Source organism: Hippoglossus stenolepis, chromosome 19 (assembly GCF_022539355.2).
Source record: "Hippoglossus stenolepis isolate QCI-W04-F060 chromosome 19, HSTE1.2, whole genome shotgun sequence".
Lineage (NCBI taxonomy): Eukaryota > Metazoa > Chordata > Actinopteri > Pleuronectiformes > Pleuronectidae > Hippoglossus > Hippoglossus stenolepis.
The window spans coordinates 10,506,657-10,533,932 of NC_061501.1; the positions used below are offsets into that span (position 1 = coordinate 10,506,657).

Consider the following 27,276-nt stretch of genomic DNA (forward strand, 5'->3'; position numbering starts at 1 on the left):
ACACATTTAAAGTTTTGAATCCTATTTATAACCTATTAAATATCCCAATATTAATTAAATATTGATGGTTCAGAAAAACACGTCATCACTTTGTGGATGGAGACTCTTGGTCTTCTCCCACAAACACAAACACACCCGTACTGCTCTGTTACCTGAAAGTCCGGGTTGGGGTTGGGGTACGGCAGCCAGGCCGACCGCGAGTTCTCCTGGTACTTGAAGGGCCCGTTGAAAACCTGTGTGATGGCACTGAGGTTGAAGGCACACACCGCAGATGCAGCAATACTGTTTCTGAATGTCAGGGAAAAAAGGGGAAGAGGAATCCAAAGGATGAGAAGATGGAGGGGGGGTGGCGGGTGAGAGAGGGAGATGCAGAGGGAGCTTTGTGAGTAAAGACGTTTTGAAAAGGACACCACAGCAGCAGCAGCAGGAAACTGTAGAGATTGTGTTGCTATTTGTAAAGCTGACCCCACTATGTTTACTACGTTCACCCAAAAGTACAAATCAAACCCCGAAGAGACGGATGCAGACGTTAGTGTAAGTGATTGTCATTATTGGACTGTAAATCAGGCAAGAGGAAACAATTAAACTGTGCAGCCTTGTCTGATTAACTGTTCAGATCTCAGGCCTGAAATACAGCTTTGACTTTTTAAGCTGTCAGTTTCAACAAGTACCATCTCTCCCCGCTGAAGAGAAAGTAAAGAATGAGAGTATTAACTCTCAACTCATACTGTGAGACTTGGGCGATGTGAATTATAATCCATTGCGGCTGTTCATTAAACTCTGTGCCTGCAGGGGGAAATGTTTCCAATACCCTTCAAAAGACTCCTTTTTCAGCAATGCGAAGGCATTGACCATAAAGAATAGATTACTCAGCTTTTAGTAAATGTGTGTGCGTGCATGTGTGTGTGTGTGGATGTGTGTGTGTGTGTGTGTGTGTGTGTGCGTGCGTGCGTGCGTGCGTGCGTGCGTGTGTGTGTGTTTGTGAGTATGAGAAAGCAAAAAAAAACAAACATGCCGAGACAAAAAGAGGAAAAGGTTGATCTGTTTGTGAAATAGAAAACAATAGTTTACATCCCTTCTCTTACAGGCTCTGTTTGCATGATACAGTGTAATAATAACCTTCTTTTATTAGATTTAAATGTCAGATGGCTGCTACATTATGCAACCATGTTTGTAGATGGTTTGGGAGTTTGGGAGAGGATTTATATTTGAAAATAAACTTATTATTCACTTGGCCTTGAACAGCATTTTCATGTGTTTCAGTTTATGTTCAGTATGTATGGTACAATAAGGTCACGTGCCAGGTTCATGCCCTGTAATGCCAACATTTCGATGATTAAACTGAAGGTTGCCAGGTTGAAACAAGAAGAAATTAGATTTCATCTATTCGTCTGAAATGTATGATGGATTGTTTGGAAAACTATTACAAATTTATGACGGATTTTGATAATTAAACTTGTCATGTGCAAGAACAGAGAGCGAAACCAGGGACGGGGTCTGGACTTAGCTAACGACACACTGTGGATTTAAAATCTGATGGAACAAAGTCCCATTTTGTAAGAACGAAGAAAGTTAATTATTTCTTATTGTATTTTAAATCATCTCATGTTACTCACACGTTGGTGGTAAAAATGCCGTAGAGCAGCTCCAGCTCTGGCAGGTAGAAGGTTCCCTGCAGCTCGTTGTAGTTGAAGGGGATCTCTCCGGGTCGGGAGCAGTTCAGCCTCGCTTTCATGAAGGTCGTCCACGTGTCCTCCAGGAGGAAGCGTCCGCCGATGTCATTCTTACAGACTCGCCCAGCGCGGGAAAACACCGTGCGGCCGCAGTCGTGCTCCACGGCGTTTTCCCGGAAGAAGAAGTAGGTGAAGTTGCCGATGTCGTAGGAGGAGACGAAGTTGGGTTCTGTCGAAGTAGCAGAAATAAGATGAGTGGGAGACCGACGGAGAAAAAAACTGAAATAAAAACTGAAGACAGTTATGGAGAGAGAAGGAGGGAAATACCACAAGAAAAATATTTAAGGTTGCGGCGGTGAGAGGGAAGGGGAGCGTGAGCGGGTATATGCTATGACTGATTGACTCAGTGTGTGAGAGTGCGCGGCCCCCACACAACAGCAGGTGAAGAGGATTAATAACTACAGACCTTGTTATTAATGGCGTTGTGTTGTAATAAGAAAACTAATTTTTCACTCCCCCCCCACACCTAAAGGTTAGAATGAGAAATGGCCAAAACAGGTGTAGCGTAATAACTCTCGCCGTATCTGAAACACGCGACCTACACAACACCGTCACCACGAGGCGTTCATCTTTATGTATGACACTATTGGATCTAAACTGCACACTTTATTCTCGCTGACAGTGATTTAATCCACCTTTAAATGAAAGCGTGTTTCCCCCCCCGACCCCTCATTTCAATCCTCTTCTCCTCGGCCCCCCTCGGAGGGCAGGGGGGAGGGGGTAGACGGAGGGAAAAAAATCAATTTGCCATAAAATTAGTGATTAAACCTTTTCTCAGAAGGTTGAATTCTTTTTTTTCCCCAATTTATCTTAAATGTGAATCAGATAAAAGTCACCCGCTGACAAGATACTGATTCACCTGCGCCGCTGCGGGCTCGGCCCCTAAGACGTCTGAAGTTCCCCGACCTGCACTGAGGAGGTCAGTGTTTGAAGTGGGTCCGAGGGAAGAGGACATCGATTTTGGATAAATATTATATCTGTCAAAGAAAAGCTGAGATGAATATAGAGATTTCTTTTAGTTGCTTAGTAACTTTGGAGATAATTGCTTTTTTGCAGACAAAAGGCAACCGAACAGTTATGGAGACAGAATCGTGTTCTCCTGCTGCACCACTCTGCACAGCCTGGTTGTGAATGGAGAAGCAGTACATTCCTTTCACCAAGAGGGCGGCCGATTCAAACTCCCATGTTGGATAACCATCTGCCAGGCTTAACTATGCTTGTGCAACACACTGAATCCCCACCAGCTGGAGCGTTGATGTAATTTTTGTCCATTATTGTGTTTCTTTATGTTAAATATCCATCTTTTTTTAATGTAGCTTGTTAGTGCCATAGTGCCTCCTCTAAATCGACCAGATTCTGTTGTTTTGCATCGATTTTAATGAATATATTTTACATAGACTGAAACTAAATTTGCTTTATTACTGTTCATATGTGTGGGTTATATATAAGTTTGACTGATTTACTTTCCGTGTTATTTTTTCATATATTACATCTCGGCCATCGCAGAGGTCTGTTAATCAATCGACAAATCTTGCGTTTCAAAATAAAAGCTCTGTAATTCAGCTAAATATTAAGCATTGCAGCAGCAAAATATTTGTGGCGCTTTTATATTGTAGACAAATTGCTAAAGAGGAATAAGAGTTTATACTGATGCTGCTGCCATGATTTTGCTGCACGGTAAGTTTTAACCCGCGGGCCGCAGGATTCCGACTGCTGCTGTCGTATAAACTACAACATTTACCATTGAGCCACTTGGAGTTGTACTGGGCTGTGCGCAGCGGGGGAAGGCCGCCCAGGCTGCGGTAGATGGCGGGATCTCGCCCGGAGAAGTCCATGGCAGTGGCGGCATAAAGCTCCCCGCTGGAGGTGATGAGGGCGGTGGAGTTGTGCAGCGGGTTGTAGGGACACCGAGCCATCCCACTGATCTGATCGTGGATCTCTGTCAGATTTGTCAACTGAAACACAGAGAGGGAAGCGGTAGGGAAGAAAAGTTTAAAATGGAAAAATAAGTGTTTACAGGACACAGACATCAGCCCTAAAAGAATAGCAGTATACCTTAAGATAAGACCGTAAAATACTAAGATACAATATCTGTGGGAGCAAGGTGCATTTTTGTGTTATTTCTAAATAATGGATGATTGTAGAAAACCTGCATGAAAATATAGGGGGAGAGTAGGAAAGGGCGGCAATAAAATCCAAATAGGAGACGTCTGGTAATATTTAGTTTGTTCCTGCCAAACACACACTGAGATATATAAGAGAAAAACCTCCAGGAGTAGGAAACATAATCAGCAAACACATTAAGAATCATTAGCGGTGTAAAATACACAATCAGAGCAGCTGCCTCTAGTCTAATGTTAAGAAACCACCTGTTAAGAAAGCAATGAAACTCCTACAACAGGCGTCTTAAATCAAGTTAACTCTTGAATGTAGTGTTTCCCTGGTTTGGCTTCTGATGTCTGTACCACACAGCCAGCTGTTGGCCTGGGTATAACATTATTATACCATAGGCCATCTTAAAAAAAGGCTGTGTGAATTCAAAAGAGCCTTGATGTAGGATACAGTCTTCTCTTTGCATTCTGCCTTTGAATATGAAGCCAAATCCGACTCCCCGCTTTTTAAAACCTACTTTACAGCATGACGCTGGCTTAGTCCTGACACACTGCACTGGTTCCTACTTAAAAGAAAATACAGGCCATAGCTCGGTGACTCAGCCTTGAATACCAAAAAAGGACTCAAGTATTTTTTTTTAAATCCAAGATGTAATTACAGTTTGTGGTGCACAAGTAAACACGGTATATGAGGATTAGCTCATGGTTTGTACTTCCATCCAAGGCCATCTAAGTGTGGGCTAAAAGTAAAAAAAAAAGATTGCACTCTCCTTATCTCCTGTTTTGAAATGTGCAAAAGGCAATTAAAATTGTTCTACTCGCAATTTTTTGTCAATCAGTCAGGTTCCACTTATTTGACTCGGGCGGCGGGAAGACCTCGGGGGAACGGTGAAAAGCTGTCGCCTCGAGTTCAATCTCACCTCGCTCCTCGCACTTTTAGATTTGCGCCGACTGAATAATCTGTGGGCAGCTCTTCCACACGGGAGGTCACACTCCATTCAGGGCAAGTGTTGGGGGAGACTTCTTTAGCGACTTCTTTAGCCAATTTCCTGGAGCCGGTCAATTTAGATGAAGGGGTTTCTGTTAACTCCCGCCACCTCTGCTCCATCCCGAACCACAACAACAACAGAGCAGCCCTGTCTGAGCCTCGGCCTCGGATGAAAGCCCGGCATTGACCGGGCTTGTTCCGTGGGCTGGAATAGCCACACTGAGGTCAATTGGGTCATTTAAAAAAAAAAACAAGAGGCCGAGAGATAAATAGATGGACTGCAGCGCATCCGTTGCATTTTGGGGAAGCGGAGTGAAAGTGGTCTCTGTAGTGGAGCCAGCAGCTGGAGGATTCTTCTCTTTGAATGCCTCTGATAGAGACTTTTTTTTTGGAGACGGACAGCTCACAGTTTAGCTGTGAGAGCCGGTCGGTGCTACTGACACATTCCTATGGCTATGGAGAGGATTTCCAGTTACCCTCAGTGACAGGGAGCGTAGCCACAAGCATTACATGTGATCTGTGATCTATTAGTAGATAGGATTTTCACTGATACTCCACTGCGGACGACTGGGTGTGAACAGAGGGGCAGATACAACTTCTTTATCTGGAGACCGCTCATTCTGAACGTGGACCTAAAGTTACAACTTTGACATGTGTTTTAAAACAGCCAAAATATTAATCTAAACAGGGGATAAGGGGAATAGTCAGGGTTGCATCCAAATGCAATTCTTAAACTCAATTTCCAGATAAATGGCAAAAAGAAATGCAAATGAAAATGTGTGTGTGTCCCCTACCGCTGTGCAAATATAAGGAGTTTGTTCACCGAGTTTAACAGTTGCTTCATAACAATTCTTCAGTCGGCTTTAATTATGGCACCGCAGACACAACAAAATGAAGTTATTGAAAGAGCGCCAGTCAAACTTCAAATGATGGAAAAACAATGTCGAGAAAAAACAAAGCCGAGATACGGAATTAGTTTGTTTCATGTGCTAATTGGACGAGCTCCTCGTCACCTGTCATTTTCCACGGCACTTTGCTGCATAACGGATTCATCGAGACGCAAAACTTTCCCACCTCAGTCGAGTGTAAAAAGTGTATTAATGATATGTCTGAAAATGCAAATGGTTGATAGAAACAAGTTTGACAGATGGGGACGCTTTCCCAAAAGTCAGACTTAAACAAAACTGTTATACACCCTCTATAGGAGGTTATTTACTTGAACAATTTACTAATGAGAGTTACAGATATCGACCTTATGACTGAAACAGTGTCACTGTATTAGAGCCAACATGAGCATATGTGTTTGATTTACATTTAATTGCTGTAGGATTTTTTAATGTGGGTGGGGACAGCTAATGAGAACTCAAAAAATAATAAACATTGTTATCAGCTCTATAGTCATAAGGTCCAAAATCACTGTCTCCATCAGTGAAACACCTGCCGTTATTATCTTATCATCTGCAATCTGTGTTATTGGCAGATCATCTTGATTGTTTACAATTAAAACTTGTGTTAAAACTACAAGATGACAAGGAAAATAATTAGTATTTTGGTGCTTATTCTGAATTATAATGTAATAAAACATGACAGTAACTGACAAGCTATTTTCTTTGTTTAAATTATCTTTCAGAAAATATACACTTTTAGAAATGAAAAAGACCAAAAAATACATCGAATTTGAATTTAGTTTTATGTTTGTACAGGGACCTTCTGACTGAGGCCTCCCTGAATGACTTGTCATCCAAAGAAACTTTTTTCATCACTCTTTCATAATGATTATGCTTGTACATAACAAATGGCTAAAAGTCAGCGGAAGCAGTTTAATCTATAACCAGAACTCTGATTAAACTAATAGAATTTTCTGCGGCCCCCTGTTCATCCATCACAGCTGATAGTAAATCTTCCTGAGCGTGATTCCCTGGCCGTTCCTGTGGCCGTCCAGTGTTCCACATTAGCGGACGTTCAGTGGATAAATATGACAGTGCCTGATGAAATACTGCTATAATAATGTCATGACATTTCTACTATATGTATTTCCACAGTGGTAAACAGCCATTATGAGTCAGTGACCTTTGTATGCAGTGCTTTTGGACAAAAACAAATGTCATCATAATGGTAAACCCCATGCTTCCACCTCCTCTGTAATCCCACTGCACATGACGCAGGTATTTGATTTGGCCCCCGAATTTTTACATGTTGTTCTCAACTTAACTTCAGTCGGCCTTTGTCACCAATAGGTCTCTTAGCTGATACTTATGCAGAGAAACATGGTTTTTAGCACAGACCAGTGGTTAATTATATAAAAAAGTAATGCTCTTACTGTGTCAAGACCCTGCTGTGTCAGCATGGGATTTAAGAAAGAGAAGTAAAATACACCACACAGAACTACAATTAAATATAGAGGAAAAGACAACATGATTATATAGAGAATAGAGAAGTAAGTAATTGCAATGAGTCATGAAGAAGGGCAAAGCAGCACAATGAGACAAAGGACTGTGTTTACTCATAAACATGATTATTGGCATCAATGAGCCTCAGACAATATTTTGATTGCTGTGTTCAACAAGTTTCAGGTAACGCGACTTCTGAAATAATCACGCTTGATAAGACTGATCAAATAATTAGGCTACGTCACTGACTGCATTGCAGGAACAGCTATGAGAGTAAAGCCTGATATGAAGAGCACGACTCAATCGCACCTCGATTAAACGCGTTGATCATCTTTGACCTTCCTTTCTGACATCGTCGGTTCAATCGATAGCACTTCAGTCTTACTTGCAGTGTTATCAGACTTATGCTGTGTGAAATATCACTGTTATTCAAGGATAATGGCTTATGAAGGTCTGTTTCTCAGGCGTTCACTTATGGATTTTCAGTGCACAGTGACTAATAAATGTGACACATGCAGTATTACAGAAATATAAAAAAACACTGGCGCCACTGCAGCTGCTGTTCACATCCATATGCTGCACTGCAGAGTGTCAAAAGGCTTTTAGAAGCTTCTCTCTAAAACACCATTAATAAATGAAAGTGACATTTTTTGTTTGGTCTCTATCCCATCTATACTATCATGGAGGAGGCACAATTTACAGCCTATAAGTTAAGACACTTTTACTTCACTTTAGGGGAACAGTCATGTCGTCCATCTTTACATATCTACGTCTATGGTATGAACCAACAATAAGAATCATGGATGGAGGAGAGGATGCTCTTGTTCATACCGTTCGGTTGGTGCAGATGGGGGTGAAAGCGTTGGTTCCACAGGTAAACAGCCTGTTCCCGTTCACCAGCAGCACCCTGATGTAGTTCTGGCATTCCTCCTGCGGAAACACACCGGGAAACACACACATCACAGTAAGCAGTTAGCAGCAGCACCATTATCCGCCTATTGACAGGCAAGCAGCGTTGGGCAGGGGGGCGAAATTACACTTTATGCCAATAAATGAGACAAAAACCTACAACCGCGGGAAGGCTACTCTCAAACGTGGCCAAGCTTGACAGAGTCAAATCAAGGCTAATGCCTGCAACGCTTAGCTGTGTCACATCTTAATTCAACAGGCACCAGATGTGGAGAGGGATCTGAACAAGGTGGAGGACAGATAAATGCAGCAGGCGTGGGAGAGGACCACTCAGGATTGGTTTAGAAAAATCCCCGCGGCTGTTGTTGACCGGTCAAAAAGTGAATTGGAAGTGTAGCCTCTAATATTCATCATTCAATCATGTTTCTTTTTAGCCTCGCTCTCTACATTAATCAATTCAAACCACTTGTCTCTAATTTATGGTGAAGTACATGCTCACCACTCTTGTCTTGGCTCGCTCCCGGCTTTGAGGTTTTGGCTTTGACTTTTGACGAACAAACCACTCAGTTAAAAGCGCCGGGGAAAATAAAGCAGGGCTGACGGAGAGAATGATTGACGGAATGATTGATTTGCGTGAACTCTTTCATGCAGGTTTTCTGGGGGATTAACATCGAGAAAGCTCACAGTAAATGTAACAACAGCAAGTCGGTAATCATGTCAGGGGGGGCGGCGTTTGTTTTGTCCTGGGACGAGGTAATAAATGGGAAAGGGGCCGCGGCTGGGTTGAAGAGGGGTCCTCGTAGAAATTTAAAACCTTGTAAATCTGCTATTGTCTGAGCCACTCAAGGTGCTCAGGGCGACACCCCCCTCCCCCCCCCAAAAGAGTCTGATTTAGGAGCGGAGGGCACCGCGGCAGAGATGGAGGGGAAGAAGGAGAGGAGGGGGGGTTTTATTTCTCCCTATCAAGATAGAGGTTGACTCATAAAACAACTCGTTTCCTGGTGCTCAGCACAGCTTAAGCACGTGTGTGTGTTTATGTATGTGCCTGTTCATAACGGGTGACAGGTGAGTGTGTGTGTGTGTGTGTGGTTGCACTTGTAATGTATGCCTATATATCTGTGCTATTTGTACATCTTGTTATGTGCTGCATGCTCGTGTGTGTGTGTGCAAGGAGTCCGCGTAATTCAATTCTTCTTTGTTTCTACAGTAAATACCGGCATATTTAATATTTGCACAGCCTCACAGTGTTGACTTGTTTATGAAAACTTCCTGACAAATGTTGCGCGTCTGTACTGCAATACCGAGCGGTTGTGCTGTTGGCTCTCGCATTATAAAACAAAACAGAGGCGGCAATCAAGTCCTGTCAAGTCAATTTAACTCTCCTTTCTTCTCCTGGCTCGAATAAATCAAACACATAAGAGAAGAGTGGACGTGTGCATTAGGAGAGAGAAAAAAAATACAATCACTTGTAAAGCCAGTGAAAACAGAGGCGAGGTATCTGTGTAATGGCTTAAGCGATGGTATATTGGTGCGCACTGAGTTAGGTAATAAACCATCGAGAGCCCTGTCAGCGGCAGGAGGATGAAGACTTTTTAATGCTGTTCTTAGTGAACAGGAGCCGATCCTCAGCGAGCAAAACAATTGGACTCCAGCAGACAGCGGCGACTCTCAAGGACTGAGTTGGCTTTGGTCTGTAATTCACAATCTTGTGCTGGCCAGTGTGCCTATTATGGGTCTCTAACCACCTTTCACAGGGGGATAAATACACGGCGGTGCACACACATACACACACACACACACACACACACACACAGTGAACAGGGCTGGGCAGTTCACCCACAAGTCAAGTTCAGCTCGAAACCAGCTGTTGGGTAGAGAGCCCATGCCAGCCATAACCACAAAAACATACAATCGAGAACAAAGAAGAAACTACAAAAACAATGGGAACTCCCTCTCCGCGTCGCCTATAAATAAGAGTTAAGGTGTGGTTGGGAACCTTTTAACTTCACAACAAGTTGATTTAAATCCTCTTTGAGCTCGATCACACATACAAAGCAGGGATTCCCAGCGAGTCTATACGTTTACGGCTGAACAGAGCGCTCCATGTTGCTCTCAAGCTTCATTATGTTTCATCACAACTTGACAATTTTTGATTTCATGAGCTGTTTGGTTGTGATGTGTTCTGTGGAGGTGATTGGATACGGCCTGTAAAGCGAAAGAGAAATCAGTGATGTCTGTCTTTAGAGGTTTAACTTTCTGTTTTTTCACCCATTACTATCATGCAGCACTGATGCTGTGGTGGGAAATTCCAACAGTGGAGGCCTTCAGGTCAATTCATCCATGTGTTGTTTTTTTGTAAGAACCAAACACACAGGAAGAACAATCAATCAGCTGTCTAGAAGATTGTTATAGTCGAATATCTTATAGTTATACTATTAAAGGGACTTTCCATAAATTGTACATGTTGATATCAGTTCATCAGTCGTCTCCTGAGGCTCTGGAGGACGCTTTGTCAAGTGTGGGAAAATACCCCGTGTGATGTCATCAGAGTAATCTCGGGTGACGCTTAGTCATCGCATTTTTAGTCACAATAGTGGCCTAGTTCAATGCCTGGCCATGTCACCGCAGGGCCAACATACTTTGAGACCGGCTGCAACGTCTGCGTGCTTCTCGCTTTAGAGCTGGATGAGACATGTGAGTCTATTTAATGATGTCATCGTCCCCAAGACAAGTAACTGATAAAATAAATTTTAATTCGTGGGGAAATGCATCGTGGGAAATGTAGTTTGTTTGTTTGTAAGTGCTCTTAGTCTACAAAAAATATTTTTAAGTATCGTTTAAGACAGTGGTTGATGATCGAAGATACCAGCAGTGTGTCAAAATCACAATCTGATCAGATAACAAGAGGACAGCTTTATTCAGACCAACGTCCTGTGACCACTTGTGATCAGATCTACCCACCTCCAAATGTGGTCCGAGTGATCAGATCGCATAGAGGACGTTCAGACCTGAACTGTAGATTCTCGTGTTGCAAACAGTGTGTGACGATGTGATTTGTTGGCGCTTATCAGACATGTAGTGTGTAATGATGAGATGTTATTGAGATGCATCTAACAACAGCTTCAAATAACAGCAAGGAAGCACCCGAGCCAAATTCATGAAATACACTTTACAGCGGACAAGGACTTTATTTTTTAACAACACCAGAACTGAACCTTGTTTTCCTCAGCATCGTGATAAAGCAATATACCAGTGTGACATTTCTGATGCTCCGGCGTCACTTAAACTCACCTCAGATTTTCCACGGCTGAAGCAGGCTCCCTTGGTGAACTCGTCGCAGTGCCACTCAGCCTCCTACAGGGAGAGAGAGAGAGAGGGGAAAAGCAGTGTCAGGCTCCCAATAAACCATCAAGGAGAAGCACACATCATAAACATTTCGGCGCCATGTCACCACGAACCACTCTGAAAACCACTCTGGGAACCCAAACAAAACAATGCTTGGCTCTTCAATGTGGCAAAATTCCCACCTTTCTGAAGTCGATTTAATGTCTGGGGACTTTGTGTGAGATAGTGCGGCTATAAAAAATGCCACAGAAGACATGAAAACACAGAAAACAAAGAGATGATGAGCTTCATACGCCGGCTGCAGCACTGACGGTTCCAACTTTGGTTGGAGGAGAAGATTACGACAGGAACGGTGAAATCATTTGACTTTGTATCTTTACTGAACTCTAATTTGCATGTTTTTTATATTTTTCGCACCTGTATACAGTCAATGAAAGCTTTCACATCATCAATGAAATTTCCCTCAGCGACACTGTGGGTTTAAATGTTTCGGATATGGTCAATATTTCTTTCTCCATGGACACACCGGACCAATCAGAATGCGTGTTTTCGACAAACGTGAACCAGTAGTTGTAGTAGAAGAACAGCTTCATCCTCTGTCTGGTCTGATATAAAGTTTATTTATCGATATATTTAATATATTTTTCTTTAGCCACAGTTATTTCTGTCTTCACGGATATTGTACAAGCTAATTGACGCTAGCATCAAGCAACAGGCGACCCAACTCCCGTCGAAGATGTAAAAGGACAAAGTCATCCTCGCTTGATGTTGATTCCATCTTTCTTTTCCCATTGTGAGGAGCAATATTTTTTTAAATACACAAATAAAACATATTGATCCAAAATATTTCTAAATATAGAAACGTGAATTCAATATTTCTTGACATAAGTTAACTGAACTATGTACTTTCTTTTGTTTTTAAGGCCATTTTTCTCTTTTCCTCTCTAACCACTCAACTCTCTGGTGCCACAGCCCGATATAATCACGTGTTTCACCGCAAGTAACGAAATGAATGATCTCATCACAAGTGTACAACTTGTTGTTGAAGAAAAATATCTACAAAAGGAATTAATGATCTACCTATTATGCTTTTAGTTTGAAAGCGATTTGAACCGGACCATGCAAACCACCAGCTGAACGTAACGCGATGACATCATCACGGGTCTACACTGCTATGAGGTGAAAGACAGAGGCCTTAGCTTTCTGGTTAAAAAAAGAAAGGTTCTTATTATTAAATGTTTTTTTTATCCACATGATGTATTCACCACATCGTGTCACACTTAATGTGAGGAGACGCGTTAAGCACATGTTCTGTTTTGTGCCCTTTATTTGCGTCGCCATTGATGTGCACAGGCCTTTAGTCTTCCACTCGCACATGCACACTCACAACACAGCACACGTTGATAAGCCATGTTAAACACAGACACAGAATCCAATTAAGGTGCATATCAAGCGGAGGCCTCAAAAAGCGACAGGGAAGTGAGCGCCGAGCTGAATGCCAGTTTGATTTATGTGTGAGGGAAAAAGAGGGTTCGGAAGACATAACAGGCGAATCCCTGGAGAAGGATGTCAATGTAATTTACATGTGAGCGAGAAACAGAGCTTTTAAATTTTTTACTACAGGAGGGAGAGGAATGAGAAGATACTAAACCCTTGTCTCGTCTCCTCCTCAGGTGAAGACACCACTGTGCTCCAGTTTCTACAGTTTAATTCCATTGTGACCTCTGGGGAGGAATGGGGGTTCCTCATTGAAAAAAGGTTTCCTATTTATGAAATGAATGTTGGCCTCTGGACGGCACTCAAGCTTGTGACAGGCAGAAGAAGCAGCTATACTCCCACCAGCTCCAGTGTGACCGGCAATGACAAGTTTAACGCCAAGTCACACAAAAGCCTCCCAAAGTAAAACTTCTTAGAGATGCGACTTTCTGGCAGTAATAACCTGGTTAGTGGCCAGAGCCGCAGGACTGCACTCAGTGGGAATACAGTAAATATCTCTAACTGAGAGAGAGATTTTAGATTTCACCTTGGCATCAGGGCTGTTTAATGCCAGGACAAAGCCGAAGCCCCTCAGTACTAAGCAGAACGTCTTTCATTTCCTCTTCCAGAAGGCTCTGGGAGTTTCCTCTGTGTTTTATGACAAGAACTTTGCCTTTTTTCGCCTCAGTGGCCTCTCCACTGGGAGGCATAGAAACTGCCGTATGTACACACACACATAAATGCAGTGGCAGGGGGGAGCTTAGAAAGAAGCAAGAGCTGAGGGTGTGTGGTGCTATTCAGAGAGGATAAGACATGGAGTATTAATGGAAGCGGGATTCTCTCTTCCTCGGTGTGTGTGTGTGTGTGTGTGTGTGTGTGTGTGTGTGTGTGTGTGTGTGTGTGTGTGTGTGTGTGTGTGTGTGTGTGTGTGTGTGTGTGTGTGTGTTGTGTGTGTCAGTTCACATTCCAGGCCAAAGCAGGCTATTCTGGGGCCATGCTGCCACCACAGACACAAACCACACACATCAGCACAAAGCAGCACGCACACACGGTCCCAGCTGAGTTGAATGCAGGCGCTGAAAAGTGCTCTCACTTATCCCATTGGGGGAGAAATCCTGTTAATGGCCAGAAACCTGACTTGTGTAAAACAAATCAATCATAACACAATGCAAAATTACAACTAGATATCCCATTAATGTGAGCAAAGTGGTTGCTTTTGTCAGTGCGGCCTGATTATGTCATTCGTCGTCATTCAACATAGTTTAAAACAGATTTTTTCGGATCGCTTCATCTCGAGGACATCAACTTTATGGCCAGTGAGGAAGTTTACGCTCGTAAGCCTGTAAGTGGGGGGATGTGCCGGCATCATTGACCGCTACAGCCGCACTCTGTGACTGTGCACTGTCTCAAATGGTCCAGATTAAAGAACAGAATCACAGCCATGAAAAGCCAAGCACCAAGTGTCGTTAAGACGCATTAAAAGCTCATTAACATGCTATTGTTCGGCCAATGTGCTCCTCAGATAAATCTGCCAAGAACTGAAATTTAAAAAAAAGATCTCGTTAAATAATCATTCTTAGCACTCAGCGTTACAAAAGCCTTTCTCTGAGACTTGGGGAAGCAGTAAAGAAGAAGACGAGCGAGCGGGATCACATTCAGGGAGCGAGGTGAGGTGGTGTGTATCTTGAATGGGCCCCATAGAAAAAAATAATTAACGCTCAAACTATTATGGATTTTATTCTTGCATAACAACAATCTCCTGCCACCAGTTTAGGACCAACCGCCATCTGTTTTCAGAGGATTGGCATTAGAATCAGTTATGAAAACATTATAGTCACCAAATAAATGCTAAGATCTGGCACAAGAGCCATTTTTGGTGTCACTTGCATGGTTGAACTCTAAACTGTGACCTGAATGCCATCTTATTGATATTAACGTGGCAGAACCAGCAGAGATACATATTTGACGTGCATCCTGTTGGCCTTATTAAGATCTCTTTGATAAGTTTGTCCAGTAAATATGATGTTTCATGCTCAAGAAAAACATAAAAATCTGTTTAATAAAACCATGCATGTCTGAATGAGCCAGTGCTACAATGTTCAGGAGCCTGTTCTCATGTCAGATCATTTCATGTCTATAAAAATCATTTTCCGTGACTGCCAGACTTAATAAAGTGCGCAGTAAAAATCGCTGCCTAATAAAAGATGGAACAGATGAGAACATTTATGTGAGGATCCACTAGAGAGACGTGGGGAGGTGGGGTGGAGGTGAGGGCAGCCGGTAATTTGTGCCTGAAATAGGTGGTCGGATGATTAGACATATGAAGAAAGCCAAACATTTATCCAGATGTTTTAATGGTAAAACTAAAAATAAGAATTTCTCAAAATGACATTAATAAATGAGCATACAGCCGCGGCAAGTACAGTAGGTCAAGGTAGAATCAGGAAATCTATAATTCTGCGGTGACAGGGTGGAGAATGAATAGAAAGACTCTTTCAAATCGTTCTGGCTAACCTGGGGTGTTGTTTGGTGGAATGTCCAATTGATCATCATATTTTTGCCACGCTCGACTACTTTTGAGTGATGGAAGATAAGGCATGATTGAGGTGCAGAAATTCAAAAAGAGGCAGAGGGAATTCACAGTCGATAACAGACATTTGTTGCTTCAGGGACGCTGAAGAAGAGAGAGAAATGCAGAGATTTGTTATGCGTCTCTCTCTCTCGCTGCCCTGTAAAGGGCACAATCCTCAGAGATGAACCATTGTGCTCGAGCCTCTCCTCAAACCCTCACACTGAGGGACTATTGTCACCAGGGGGTGGGTGTAGGAGAGATACCAAGGGAGCCGGTGGAGAGGCAGAGGGCGAAAAGACATAAAAGGGGGGAAATTAGAGACAAACAGGCAGAAAGAACAACAAAGAGAAAACAGAGTCCAACTTAGGAGTCAGCCACTGCGAGGGAGACAGTGTGGGCAGAGTCAGTGAGACGGAGGGTGGAGTGAGGAGCTGAATTCCAAAACAGCGCTGTTTCCAGACATGATATCGAATACATTAATATATTTTGCATAAAGAGGGTCCAGAGAACACACCCGCTGCTGACAGCTGTCGAGCTTTCTGAAATGACTGGCTCCGTGTCTCATTACAAGAGGACGGCGGGTTGAGAGCGGGAGCCGGACAAATCCAGCCGGGGAAATCTAATCTGTTTTATGAATAGTTGATATTAGCTCTTGATGTACTGGTGCAATATTTACTATGTAGACTGATGTCTGCTGATGTAAGTTGTCGAAAGATTAACGCGTAAAATCTGTCTTGACGTCGTGTCGGAGTACGCGTGTAGGTTTGAGTCACCGCCCATCATCGCAACCCCATAAAATGATCAGTCAGCGTTGATGTGACCCCCTGCTATGATTCGTATTGCTTAATATCGCCGCCCACTCGCTTAAAGAGGCCATCAAACTCCATGATATCACAGAACGAGCTGCTATCTGTATCTACAACCCCATTGATGCTTTTTATTCCATGCATTTAAATGGCCAAGTTAGTGGATTCTCATAATTGAATTAGCGATGCTGCCAGAGCTATGGAGGATAGCTTCTGTTAGGTACTGATTAGCAGGGCTAATTGTCTGTCTGATGAGGTGTAATTGCAAGAGACAGGACGGTGAAATACAACAGGTGACACAGCAGAGGGCCTTTTGTTTTCTTTGGAGTCTCCTGTCCTTCTTTACGACATGACAATACGAGGGGAGAGCAAAGAACGAAAAAAACAAAAACACGGAGGCACAATATACATCTCAACACCGTGTCTGCTGCCAAGGGGAGCTGTTATGGATAGTGTCTTCATGTGCCAGTGCAGGAAGAGAGAAAGAGAGAGCGAGAGAGAGAGAGTGGCTGGAGTGAATATCCACTATTTTCTCCTCTGGTGCTGTATTGAATGGCGAAACAATGCCGCTGATCCTCCTCATCCCAGCGCTTATTGACTAGCGCCGGGTCACACTGTTTCTGTTGAAGCTCGGCCTCATCGTCCGCATCCTGTTTCGATTAAGCGCGGTAACAGCAGGCTACTATTGGATTCTTAAAGGGATGGTTTTTTTTTTCATTTTTATTTCTTGCTTGCTTTTTTTGCTTAACTTGCAAATTAAACACATTCAGGACCAGCATACAAGTGCAGTCTTTTATTAGACCAGGTGAGAAAAGGATAATGATGGCACTACAGCAAAAGGACGGAGGGGGAATCATAGTATTCAGCATCATGAAAGGACAATTATTCGAGTGGCACACTGGGTTGACGGAAACGCTGAGAGGTACATGGAGCAGGCGTGGCCATTCATCAGCCCCGGCTACACAATGGGAAATGGAATACAATGCAAATGCAGTGGGTCCCAATTCATCAGCGTTTGTCCCCCTGTTCGCAGCCGGCCATGGAGGGTGCATAATGGCGATGCCAGCCTCGAGTCACCTGCCCAAGGTTGGCATCAGCTGAGGGCAGGGAGCTGAATGAGGGACGGAGGGGGCAGGAGGACAATACTGAACAGATGGGGGATATAAAGTGGGATTCACCTGTAGATGGCGGAAGGATATTTTCCTCCTAGGCTGCTGTTTTTATAGCTGATCTTTTGCCTGTGGTAGCTCTAAATGTCTCATTAGCTGTACATGCAGCAGAGCTAAGCCCTTGGTTTCTTTTTTTTTTTACTTGAGCTGCACAATTTTGAAAGTGGAGCAAGGAGAAAAGTTACCACCTTTCCCTCTCGACAGTGTCCAGATCAGAGAGGACAAGGGTAAAAGGTGGACAGGTAGAGGAGGGCCTCTTCAGGCTGTTGAGACACCGCAGAAATAAAACTTTAAGTACCAGATATTAACTCCAATCAGGGCTATTGGGATGAATGAGTCATGTTTCAAGGTCTGACTCTCCCCACTTCAACCCCAAATTACCATTCACTTCGAGTACGTGCAAACAAGTTCATGTAATATGGAGGATTTTCTGCTTGTACTCTAATAGTGCAGTGCAGCATTGTCCTGCACGTCGATGAGTCCCGGCCGCTGCTGCTACACAGCGTTGCTCGCCTGTTTATTCAAAGTGTATGAATATTACATATTGTATGTCCATATCACACCTAATTCAAAACAGCCCTTCCTTGGACTGGGCAGCATCGTGGTTAGCACTGAATCCTGGTTTGACTGGGGCTAATTGGAGAATCTCAATTGTCCATAGGTGAGTGCTTGTTTCGACATGTCAGCCTTGTGAAACGCTGGCGGCCTGCCCAGGATGTACCCGCTTCTCGGACAATGCAAGCTAAGATCGGCTCCAGCTCCCCCCCACGACCCTCAAAAGGAGAATCGATAAGATGTATCATTTTCGAGATATGTGTTCCACATTCAGGCAGACCGAAAGACTGAGGGAGGTTTCTGGAATTATTGGATAGATGAGCCCGAACAAGACCAACCAGACCAACCTTTATATTTCTCCTAAGTGACCGAAGGGGTGGCACACGGGCAACGAAAGAAATAAAAGTTCTCAAATGGCTCAACATCAGCTCTTTTAACAAAGGTCCTCTTTCTCTCCAACTCCTGATGTTCTTTGGTTCCTCTATTCTTTTTTATTATTACCTCCAAGCAAGGAGGGCATTTACTGAGGAGATTATGGTTGCCGGGGCTCAGACTGAATCGATCGTGGAGTCTTAACTCGATGTGTGCAATAGACTGGGTGAGGACCAGCGGTGTTCAGCCACCACCCTAAGTGTCACTACTCTCATAATACAACAGCAAGACTTCCAGGTATTCAGAGTTCACCTACTGCAGAATGCTTGCAAATAACTCTGCAACCAAGTGCAGGAGGAGTGGGTGGGATTCACTTTACTTTTACGCAGCAGAAGATCACGCCCCGTATTTTTTTTTCAACAAATGTTTCATGCATGTACATTCAAGATGAGGTCAGCCCCTCATCAATCATATGGTAATTACATCCACCTCCTTAGTGTATTACAGGCTGTTTGTATTCCACTGCCTCGAAGCCTTGTGCTCCGTCAAACCATACGCAGCCTCCCTCTTAGCGCTGCCAGCCATGCAAGAACAAATCACTGCCATCGAGCATTATCTGACAGGGCTGATGCATGGGGATGGGGTGAAATCACAAAGACAAACGTGGGTGTAGCTTTTTAGCTTTTTCTTTTCTTCCCCTTCTGCAGGAAAAGAGAAAGAAGAACCTCATGCAACTCCTTTTGAACATCTGTGCAACCGAAAATAAAACGCACTGGACGACTGAGACTCAAACTTTCTTTGTTTGCTCTGGCACTCGCTGCAAGCCTTTCATGTCCAACAACAATAACACTGACAAATATATGTAAACCCAGCCACAGAGGCAAGCGGATCTCCGTGCAATTAAATCTCCCCTATTCCATGCCAGAGTGAAAAAGAAGCAAGGAGAGAAAGAGACGCCAGAGGGGGATGAATAGAAAAATAGCTCGAGTGCTCCTCACACTTCAGCAGTTGAACTTCGCCTTCCCCTTGACCCTTACTGCTTGGTTCCAGTCAAATGCAAAGCAGGGACTAGCGCACAGGTCATCTGAAATTGGCCCTGGGCATTGGCAAGGGATTACCAGGTCCTGTTCTCTCAAGAGAAGACATCTTGATTGGGCTGTTGGAATCTCCTCACTGATTATGCAGCGCCAGCCGAGCGCAGGACGAAGTAAAAGAAAGAGGGATGATTGGGTGAGTGGATGGCAAAGAGCATCTTTAAAAAGCATGTGTGTGCAGCGAGCGGCCACAAAAGACGGGCTCGGCATGCATCCTCATCTCGCTCAGTGGGGGTTTCTCCGCTTTCTCTCCCTCAGCCTGTGTGCTGTTTCACTGCTCCCTGAATCCTTTGTGTGTGCCGCCCTCCGCTCCCTTCTGTCCAACAAACTCTGCCCTGCCGCTTATTACGTCTGACTGTTTTTCTCATTTATGCTTTCCAGGCGGATTTGATATCAGCACCGATTCCCTTTATTCTCCACGTTTGTTCCGTCCATTCATCCTCACACGCAGAGTTTCTCTTTCTCTGCCTCCTTATCCTCTCCCCTGGTTTTCCAGGGTGTAAATGGCCGACACCAAGAGTTTCCTAACCATCGAAGAAGCCTCGCTGCTACCACCTAGAAGTGAAACCTCTTAGTGTGTCTGTGTTCGTACGGTACCTCAGAGGGTAGCAAAATGCTCAGCTCTTTGGGGGGATGTGGGAGAAAAAAAAGAAGAAATATGAGAACCTGCCGGGAAAAAAACTACAATGACACCATTTGAGAGAAAGAGAGATGAAAGACAGACTGAAAGTAGAATAATTGCCACCTTGAGTTTGCTGGTATTTTTGTGCAAATTGTAAAACGTGTCACCACAGGCAGAAGTCAGTTCCCTGAAGTTAGCACACTCTAATTTCTATTTAGCATTTCCAAACATTGTATTCCCTCTGTGCGAATCTTGTTGACCTTTCTACCTTGAGAAGAGCAGGGGAATATATCAAATATGTTAGCATCATATTTAAGAAAATACACAATGTGCCAATACCCTGTGGGAAAGTAAGAACGGAGTGTAGCTGCAGGGCATTTCATTCAGTCTCAAACTGGATTTAAACATGGAGGGTATTAACACTGACTCCACTCCACATCAACACTTTCTCCGCGTCAACCCACGTTACAGTCGACCAAACCCGCCGTCACTCCACCGGATGGGAAGCTGTTGTGACACGTGAAATGCTAAACCATTTTACTGTAACAGCTTTAAGTTGTGGGAGCTGGCAGCACCGCGCTACAACTATATAGAGCTGTGTTTACCGGAGACAGGCAGCGGTGTGGACGCCTGTTCGACTGTGTGACTGTAAGAGTTGTCTCGGCAGACAGAGCGAGTACATATTCACCCAGAAAAACGTGTGAGAGTCAGTCTGATGGAGAATCAGAGAGACAGGCGGAGGAAACACTCACCTGGATCAGTGTCAGGTCTTCCAGATTGAGCCTGAACAGGTGATTTCTGTGAAAAGAAGGAAACATGTCAGCTGACGGAGACATTTTCTGCAAATAAACTCAGAAAAGTGTGGGTGTTAAAGCATACTCCGTCAACTGTACAGTCTGTACGGTATTTATCTGTCTTCTCTTTATAGCCATTTCATCTTCACTGTGCCTGTAGCCATAAAGCCAACAGTACAAATGGATCTCCACCTCAAAAAACGAAGCTTAAATGACCCTATAAGATGTGAAAGTGGCGCCTCACATGGAATAAGTGTCTTTTTTGCTGTCGTTTTCCCATCCAGCGCCCATGGTGTTTAAATACTACATGCATTTGAGTGTGTTAATCTTAGAGGCCCCTCCAGTGAAGATCAGGTTAATATGTCCCCCATAAGCCTTTTATATGAAAGAAGACATATCTTCAGCCAAACAAGCAGTCAACAACATGAATGAGTATATTTCCACCTGAACACTGCAGTTTGTGATGTCACAAATCAAAGAAACCAATCCTGTCAACTTGTGGATGGAGCTCAGTAGCGGGAAAAGGCCCAATAACAGCAGGTGAGCTGTGAGGGTGGGGAGACGTGGAGCAGGCGAGCAGGTTTAATAAGCTAAGCCACTGGAGAGGGACTTAAAAATTTGTTGTGGTTCAGTAATCGTTGGCACATTGCTTTCTTGAGGCAGTGGAAAGCACTTGAACTTTTGGCCAGCAAATACCTGGTCTGAAGTTCCTAGGTTTTTTTTTCCATCTTCCTTGACAAAAGATGGCACCTACATTATCCACAATGGAACTCAACCACCACCAGTTCAGTCAGGGATTTAACTAGTTAATGTAGCCTTGAGCTGCCAGTGATACTACAGACTACAGAGATCTCAAAGCCTTTAGTCCACAACCCCAGATTTCTTTGATTTTCAAACTTGTCGTCTTCAGCTGTAGCGAATGTTGACAAGTAAAGTCACCAGTAAAGTTTTGCGCGGCACCATCTGGAGCCAAAGAATTATTTTTCCACATATGCCGGAGTGCTCCTTTTAGAAAAAAACGGTATCTTTCCAATTTAAAACTGTGGAATCTTCGGCTTCTGAAGTTTTCCCACTAAGCAGTTAAAACGAACATTTTCATTAGTGACCTGAGAAGTGGAAAGAGTTAAGTCAGGTTATTCATGGCGACCAAAGTCAGAGAACAGCTGCATTCAGCCACCATAGCAAATGACGGAGCTCTGAGTTTCTCCAAACCATAATTAGAAGGTGAAACAGACATGATAAAGCAACGCGTCGATAAAAGGTTTGATCCTCATATCTCCTGGTTTTCTGTGTACGAGGAACAGTGAGAGTGAGACAGGCTGAGAGAAACGTTAAAGCCTGGTGGTGAGACCTCACTCTAATAAGTGTTTTGCCTGAAGCGTTTCCAATTTGCAAGGCACAAACAAAACACTTCCATATTTATTTTCAACTTTTCAAGAAACATCTAATGAATGCCCTCCCTAGAGCAATATGCTGGAGCTTAATGTCTGAGGATGTCTAGTAAAACCATGATGGACCACAAAGGGAGAACACATGAAACCTGACAATTAGGACTAAAGGTGTTATTTATTCTTAATTTTTACCTTTGAGATTTCTTTATTATCCATTTTTGGATAATAGTTTGTTCTATGAGCAAATCACAGTGTAGGAATTTGGGTCCGTGCCACAAAACTCTTAAATAATAATAACGTTTTTAGAGATTTACCTGAAAAGATGTTTAAAAATCTAGTAATAGCTTTTAAAAAGAATCCATGATGTTGATCTCTGAATGTGAACCATCATTTTGAAGTGCAGGCACTTTTTTTTCCCATCAAGCAGATATCTCATTTTGGAGTTAAACTCGTCATCAACACAACACACACACACACACACACACACACACACACACACACACACACACACACACACACACACACACACACACACACACACACACACACACACAAACACATGCATGCAAACACTCGCCGAGATCCATAAATCTCCTGAAGAGTGGCTATCAGCCAGGTCTCAGCGCGGCCGCGGCCCCCTGTTTTACTGTATTGATATTTGCATCGATCCCTCATTCCTTCCATTATCACTCATACTTCGAACTCAGCCTGCAGCCATCCATCCAGCCACATCATCTTTCCCAGTCGGACTCAGGAGACGCCGTGCTGGCACACACAATTGAACCAAATCTCTTGTTTGATCTTTTGAGTGCTGCAGATACCAGGTGTTGATAGGACTGACTGAGCTGTAGCTAAAAATAAGACATGGACACAAAAACAGTGTGTGTTATATTAAATTATATTATATTAAATTATATTATATTAAATTATATTATATTATATTATATTATATTATATTATATTATATTATATTATATTATAGATTGTGCAATTAGCTCCACAGGGAATTGACTCACCTTTTCAACCTTTGCTTTTAATCTGTTCACGCACAAACACACACGCACACATTTTCTCTGATTAGACTCTACCATCTAAGTACCTGCAGTACATTAGTAAATTCCCTGGGCTCACTTGGTTTCTGTTTATTTCGCTGCTCTCCTTCCTGCTGTTATCTCCTGTGCCTGTTGTAGTGAGTTTCTCTCTATTGACAACTAAAGCCATTAAGAGAAGTGCACAGCACACTTCATCTGGAATCAGCCAGCGTGAATGCATATACTCCTGTTCCTCTCACACACGCACGCACGCACGCCACACGCACACACACACACACACACACACACACACACACACACACACACACACACACACAAAAACAAACACACACACACACTTGGCTGGGCTTGAAAAAGACAACGTACATGGAAACAATCTCCGAAGCCATTGTTGTCTGACTTTTGACATCTATAGAGAAACTGATCATTGCTCATGCAATGCACCAGCAAACATTGGGGAAAAAAGGACAATGCATGACAAGACAACAAAAGAGGGAGGCAGGAGGGACGAATGAAGTTTCTTTCTCATGCACGGCAACTCTGAACGTATCCAGACATTATTCCCGGGAGCTGTTTTTTGCGTGAATGCAAATGTCCAAATCAGTTGGAACAGATTCTACCCTGCAAGCTCCCTCGTACAAAGTGTGTGTGATGTCCAAATGAGTCCATGTGTGAACAGAACAAATGATTATCCAGAGGATTTCCACCAAGCGTGTTGATGACATTTCAATATCCGACTGGCTGTGAAACTAAGAATACAAACATCTGACAGTGAAGAGGATGGAGTATTTACATAGAAATGGCGACAAAAATGTCAAACCAGTGAGGCGATGAGATTCGAAAGCTTCTGTTGGCCAAAGCTGTCAGATATATTTAAGGTTTGATATAAACAAAACACTGTGACTTCAGCAGTGCAGTTTTTGCATCACATCCTGTCTCCTGCACGCTCTACTCATGCGTCACCCCTCAAACCAAACAGACCTATTTTGCAGTAGGTGAGAATCTGACACCGACAACTCCAGTTGTGTGCTGCATGTGTGAAAGTCAACTCCAGACAATGTCCAGACCTGCTCGTGTGAGAAAACAGCACGAGAGAAGAGAAAAACCTCAGGATGTGTCTTACCTGGCACCGACGATCAGTTCGTTCTGGCCGGGGTCAAAGGTCAGCTGAGAGTAATCCACCGTGCCCTCCGCCTTGAACCTGGAGATCCACGGCTCCATCTCTGCCAATGACGGGACAGGAGAAAAACAACAGTGAGCCAATCGGAGCGGAGTGTGTTTACGACTGCAGGAGACAGCTGTGGTGATGAATGAGCTGCTGTTGACTTTACACAAGACACTTGAAGAGAGTGGGGATTGTTAAAGGCCAGAACGACAACCTCGCTCCACTACTGCTGTTATTAAGATATTCACTTATTCAACTGCAGGTGCATTAGTTTAAAGCTTTATTTACAAGTAGTGTACGTTCACTCAGACTAGCGCAAATACGTGTGTGGCATAAAATGCAAAAATTAATGAGGCAAGAAGCAGCAGACGCGTTGCAGACTGTGAATGAGACTTTGCTCAGTAGTTACAGGTCATTAGTGCTAATCGCTGCTGACATGTGCGACTGGCTGTTGCCACACCACACACCGACCTGCAGCAACACTCTGCAGAGGTGGAGGCTCCTTAAAAATAATTAGCTGCGTGGGACGGCTCTGTACCTGCCGTCTACAGTGAGGTATCACAGCTTGACATTATTTCAGATCAGTAAAGCTTCAGTTCAGCCTCCTTCAGGCTGAACAAATCCTACTTCAGACACCTCCTGCTCAATAACGTGAGAGGAAACACTGGGGCCAACAATGGCGGAATGCAACTCGGTTCATTTACTCAAGTGGTTAAGTTTTATTTTAGAATAATTGCATTTCTATTTTATACTACTTAATAATTCTCATCTATATTTCAGAGGGGGGAATTGGACTGCATTTTTAATAGCTGTGGTGCATTGCAGATTAAGATTTACATATTTAAAATATTATAAATACCTAAAACATTAGAAAATGTGATGCATAGCAAAAGTTTAAACTACCTAACAGTATGTAAAGCATTTGAAATGGGCTCCACGACAAATGGCAAAAACATGAAACTGCTGCATATGAATGCATCAGTAACAATTATCTATTAATATGATAATAATACAGCACTCACACGGGCATTTCTCTGCATCGCGACTCCAGAAACTCATGATCTAATATCATTTTTTAAGTGAAAAGAACATTTTGTGCAGACCACGTTAATTTCACAGGTTAAAATGTGACAAAATGTGTAAAGCCTGTAGGTTTCCATGTCCAACAAACGGGATTACATGTGATCACACGTGTCCAGATGTTTCCTACATGTGGACGTCACCAACACATGACATGAAATCTAGTTTATATTATTGAAACTTGACCTGATCTCAAAGGTGAAGAAACAAACAAACAAAAACTGTAATTTCCTTTTGCCATAGGCCAGAAATCTAGATTATTATATTTCTGTGTGTTGGATGCACACATGAACCAAAGTTCAGATTTTTGTTTTCCTCTCTATCACAATGCATTCACAAAATTGCTCCAGTCAAACTCTAAATTCTTTCCAGCGCTCCCCTATACTGGAGGAAATGAAGAGGAGAATGAATAAAGAATAAAAAAAAAAGGTTAAGAGCTGTCCTTGGTTGATAAGGTCACTCGTTCAAAAAATCATTTTACATGGATCAGAGTGCTCAGACATTAGTGCTCCTCTGGCTACATGTCTTAAAACCACAAGACCAGAGCCGAGACGCCAGAGGGAGAAAATAGTGAAATTTAGATTTCTTGTGTTATGACTCAGTGGGAACCTCTTTGATTTTTAAATTCCATTAAAAACTCTCCTGTTGACTGAGTGGTTTCACGGATGAAACGTACACCCTGTATGAATCGTGAAAACTGATGAGATTCCAAACGCTTCCCCCAGTTTGGTGAACACACACCTGCACCTACACACATAAAGAGCACGAGAGAGAGAGAGAGAAAGCCAGAGATATCCCAGACAGTCACTGACATCTTATCCACAACATGCCTATTCTCATGGCGCCCAACCCATTAACCCCTGACCAATCGAATCTCAGGCCCGGGGTGGTTGCTGAGCGATGAGGACGGCCTGTCTGCCATCTGGTTACCTGATCTGGTTATTTGCGGGTGGTCAATCAGTCATTTCGATGACGTGTGCTCTCCATCGTTCGTCACATTGCTTGATCCACGGTCTTAATAACTTTTCCCGGCAGTGCTGTACACACAGATTGGATTTCACTTGACGAAAACGTCTCCATAATTGGGACATTTTCTGCAGATAGCGATTTTTTTATTTTTTAAAGTTACTTTACAGATCTCCAGCAGGTCTGAGCTTTGAGCGACGGTTGCTACAGTGTTTTAAAATCACTCATCACTACATCTGTTAGATAATTCCAGACGAGAAATTTCAAAAGGGACTTTTTTCAAATTACCGGGAAGCCTTCCAACAGGGCCGATCAGAGAGAGAGAGAGGACAGCTTGAATACACTCCTCAAAACACATTATCTACTTCTTCGCACACCTGTCAGACGGCATTTCAAATGAAAGCATGTTCTCCCTCGACTGCATCAAAAGCGAGTGCTCCGGGTCTCTGTGACAAACGTGGGATTTCGGAGCGATTCCCCCCCCAAAAAAAGGAGACAGACAAACAGAGCTTCCAAAGAAACTTCCTCCAGCTCACGTAGAGGGACCGAACTCTGTCTCCCCTCACAAAACAACATCATCTGCTGTGAGACAGTTGTTCCCTTTCAAGTTTCCAGTGATGAGTACAAGAGGGCGACGAGAGGAAAAAAGCGTCCTGCGTCGGGTTTTGCACCGCCGATGCATTTTC

At 43.4% G+C, this 27,276-nt stretch overlaps 1 protein-coding gene across 4 annotated transcripts in view; it reads right to left on the reverse strand.

Moving 5' to 3' along the window:
- sema5a (sema domain, seven thrombospondin repeats (type 1 and type 1-like), transmembrane domain (TM) and short cytoplasmic domain, (semaphorin) 5A) overlaps window positions 1-27,276 on the reverse strand; it is a 127,566-nt gene that overhangs the window by 58,150 nt on the left and 42,140 nt on the right. For 3 of the 4 annotated variants that reach the window (XR_004694183.2, XM_035142654.2, XM_035142652.2), the window contains exons 3-10: window positions 24,503-24,602; window positions 20,895-20,940; window positions 11,423-11,485; window positions 8,054-8,152; window positions 7,153-7,164; window positions 3,475-3,688; window positions 1,617-1,902; window positions 153-288 (exon numbers count right to left, since the gene is read on the reverse strand). Coding sequence is in view for 3 of the 4 variants with exons in the window: in XM_035142654.2 (XP_034998545.1) it covers window positions 153-288; window positions 1,617-1,902; window positions 3,475-3,688; window positions 7,153-7,164; window positions 8,054-8,152; window positions 11,423-11,485; window positions 20,895-20,940; window positions 24,503-24,602 (956 nt within the window). In the remaining variant the exon portion in view is untranslated. The remainder of the gene's footprint in view (window positions 1-152; window positions 289-1,616; window positions 1,903-3,474; window positions 3,689-7,152; window positions 7,165-8,053; window positions 8,153-11,422; window positions 11,486-20,894; window positions 20,941-24,502; window positions 24,603-27,276) is intronic. The other variant, XM_035142653.2, reaches the window with a different exon arrangement.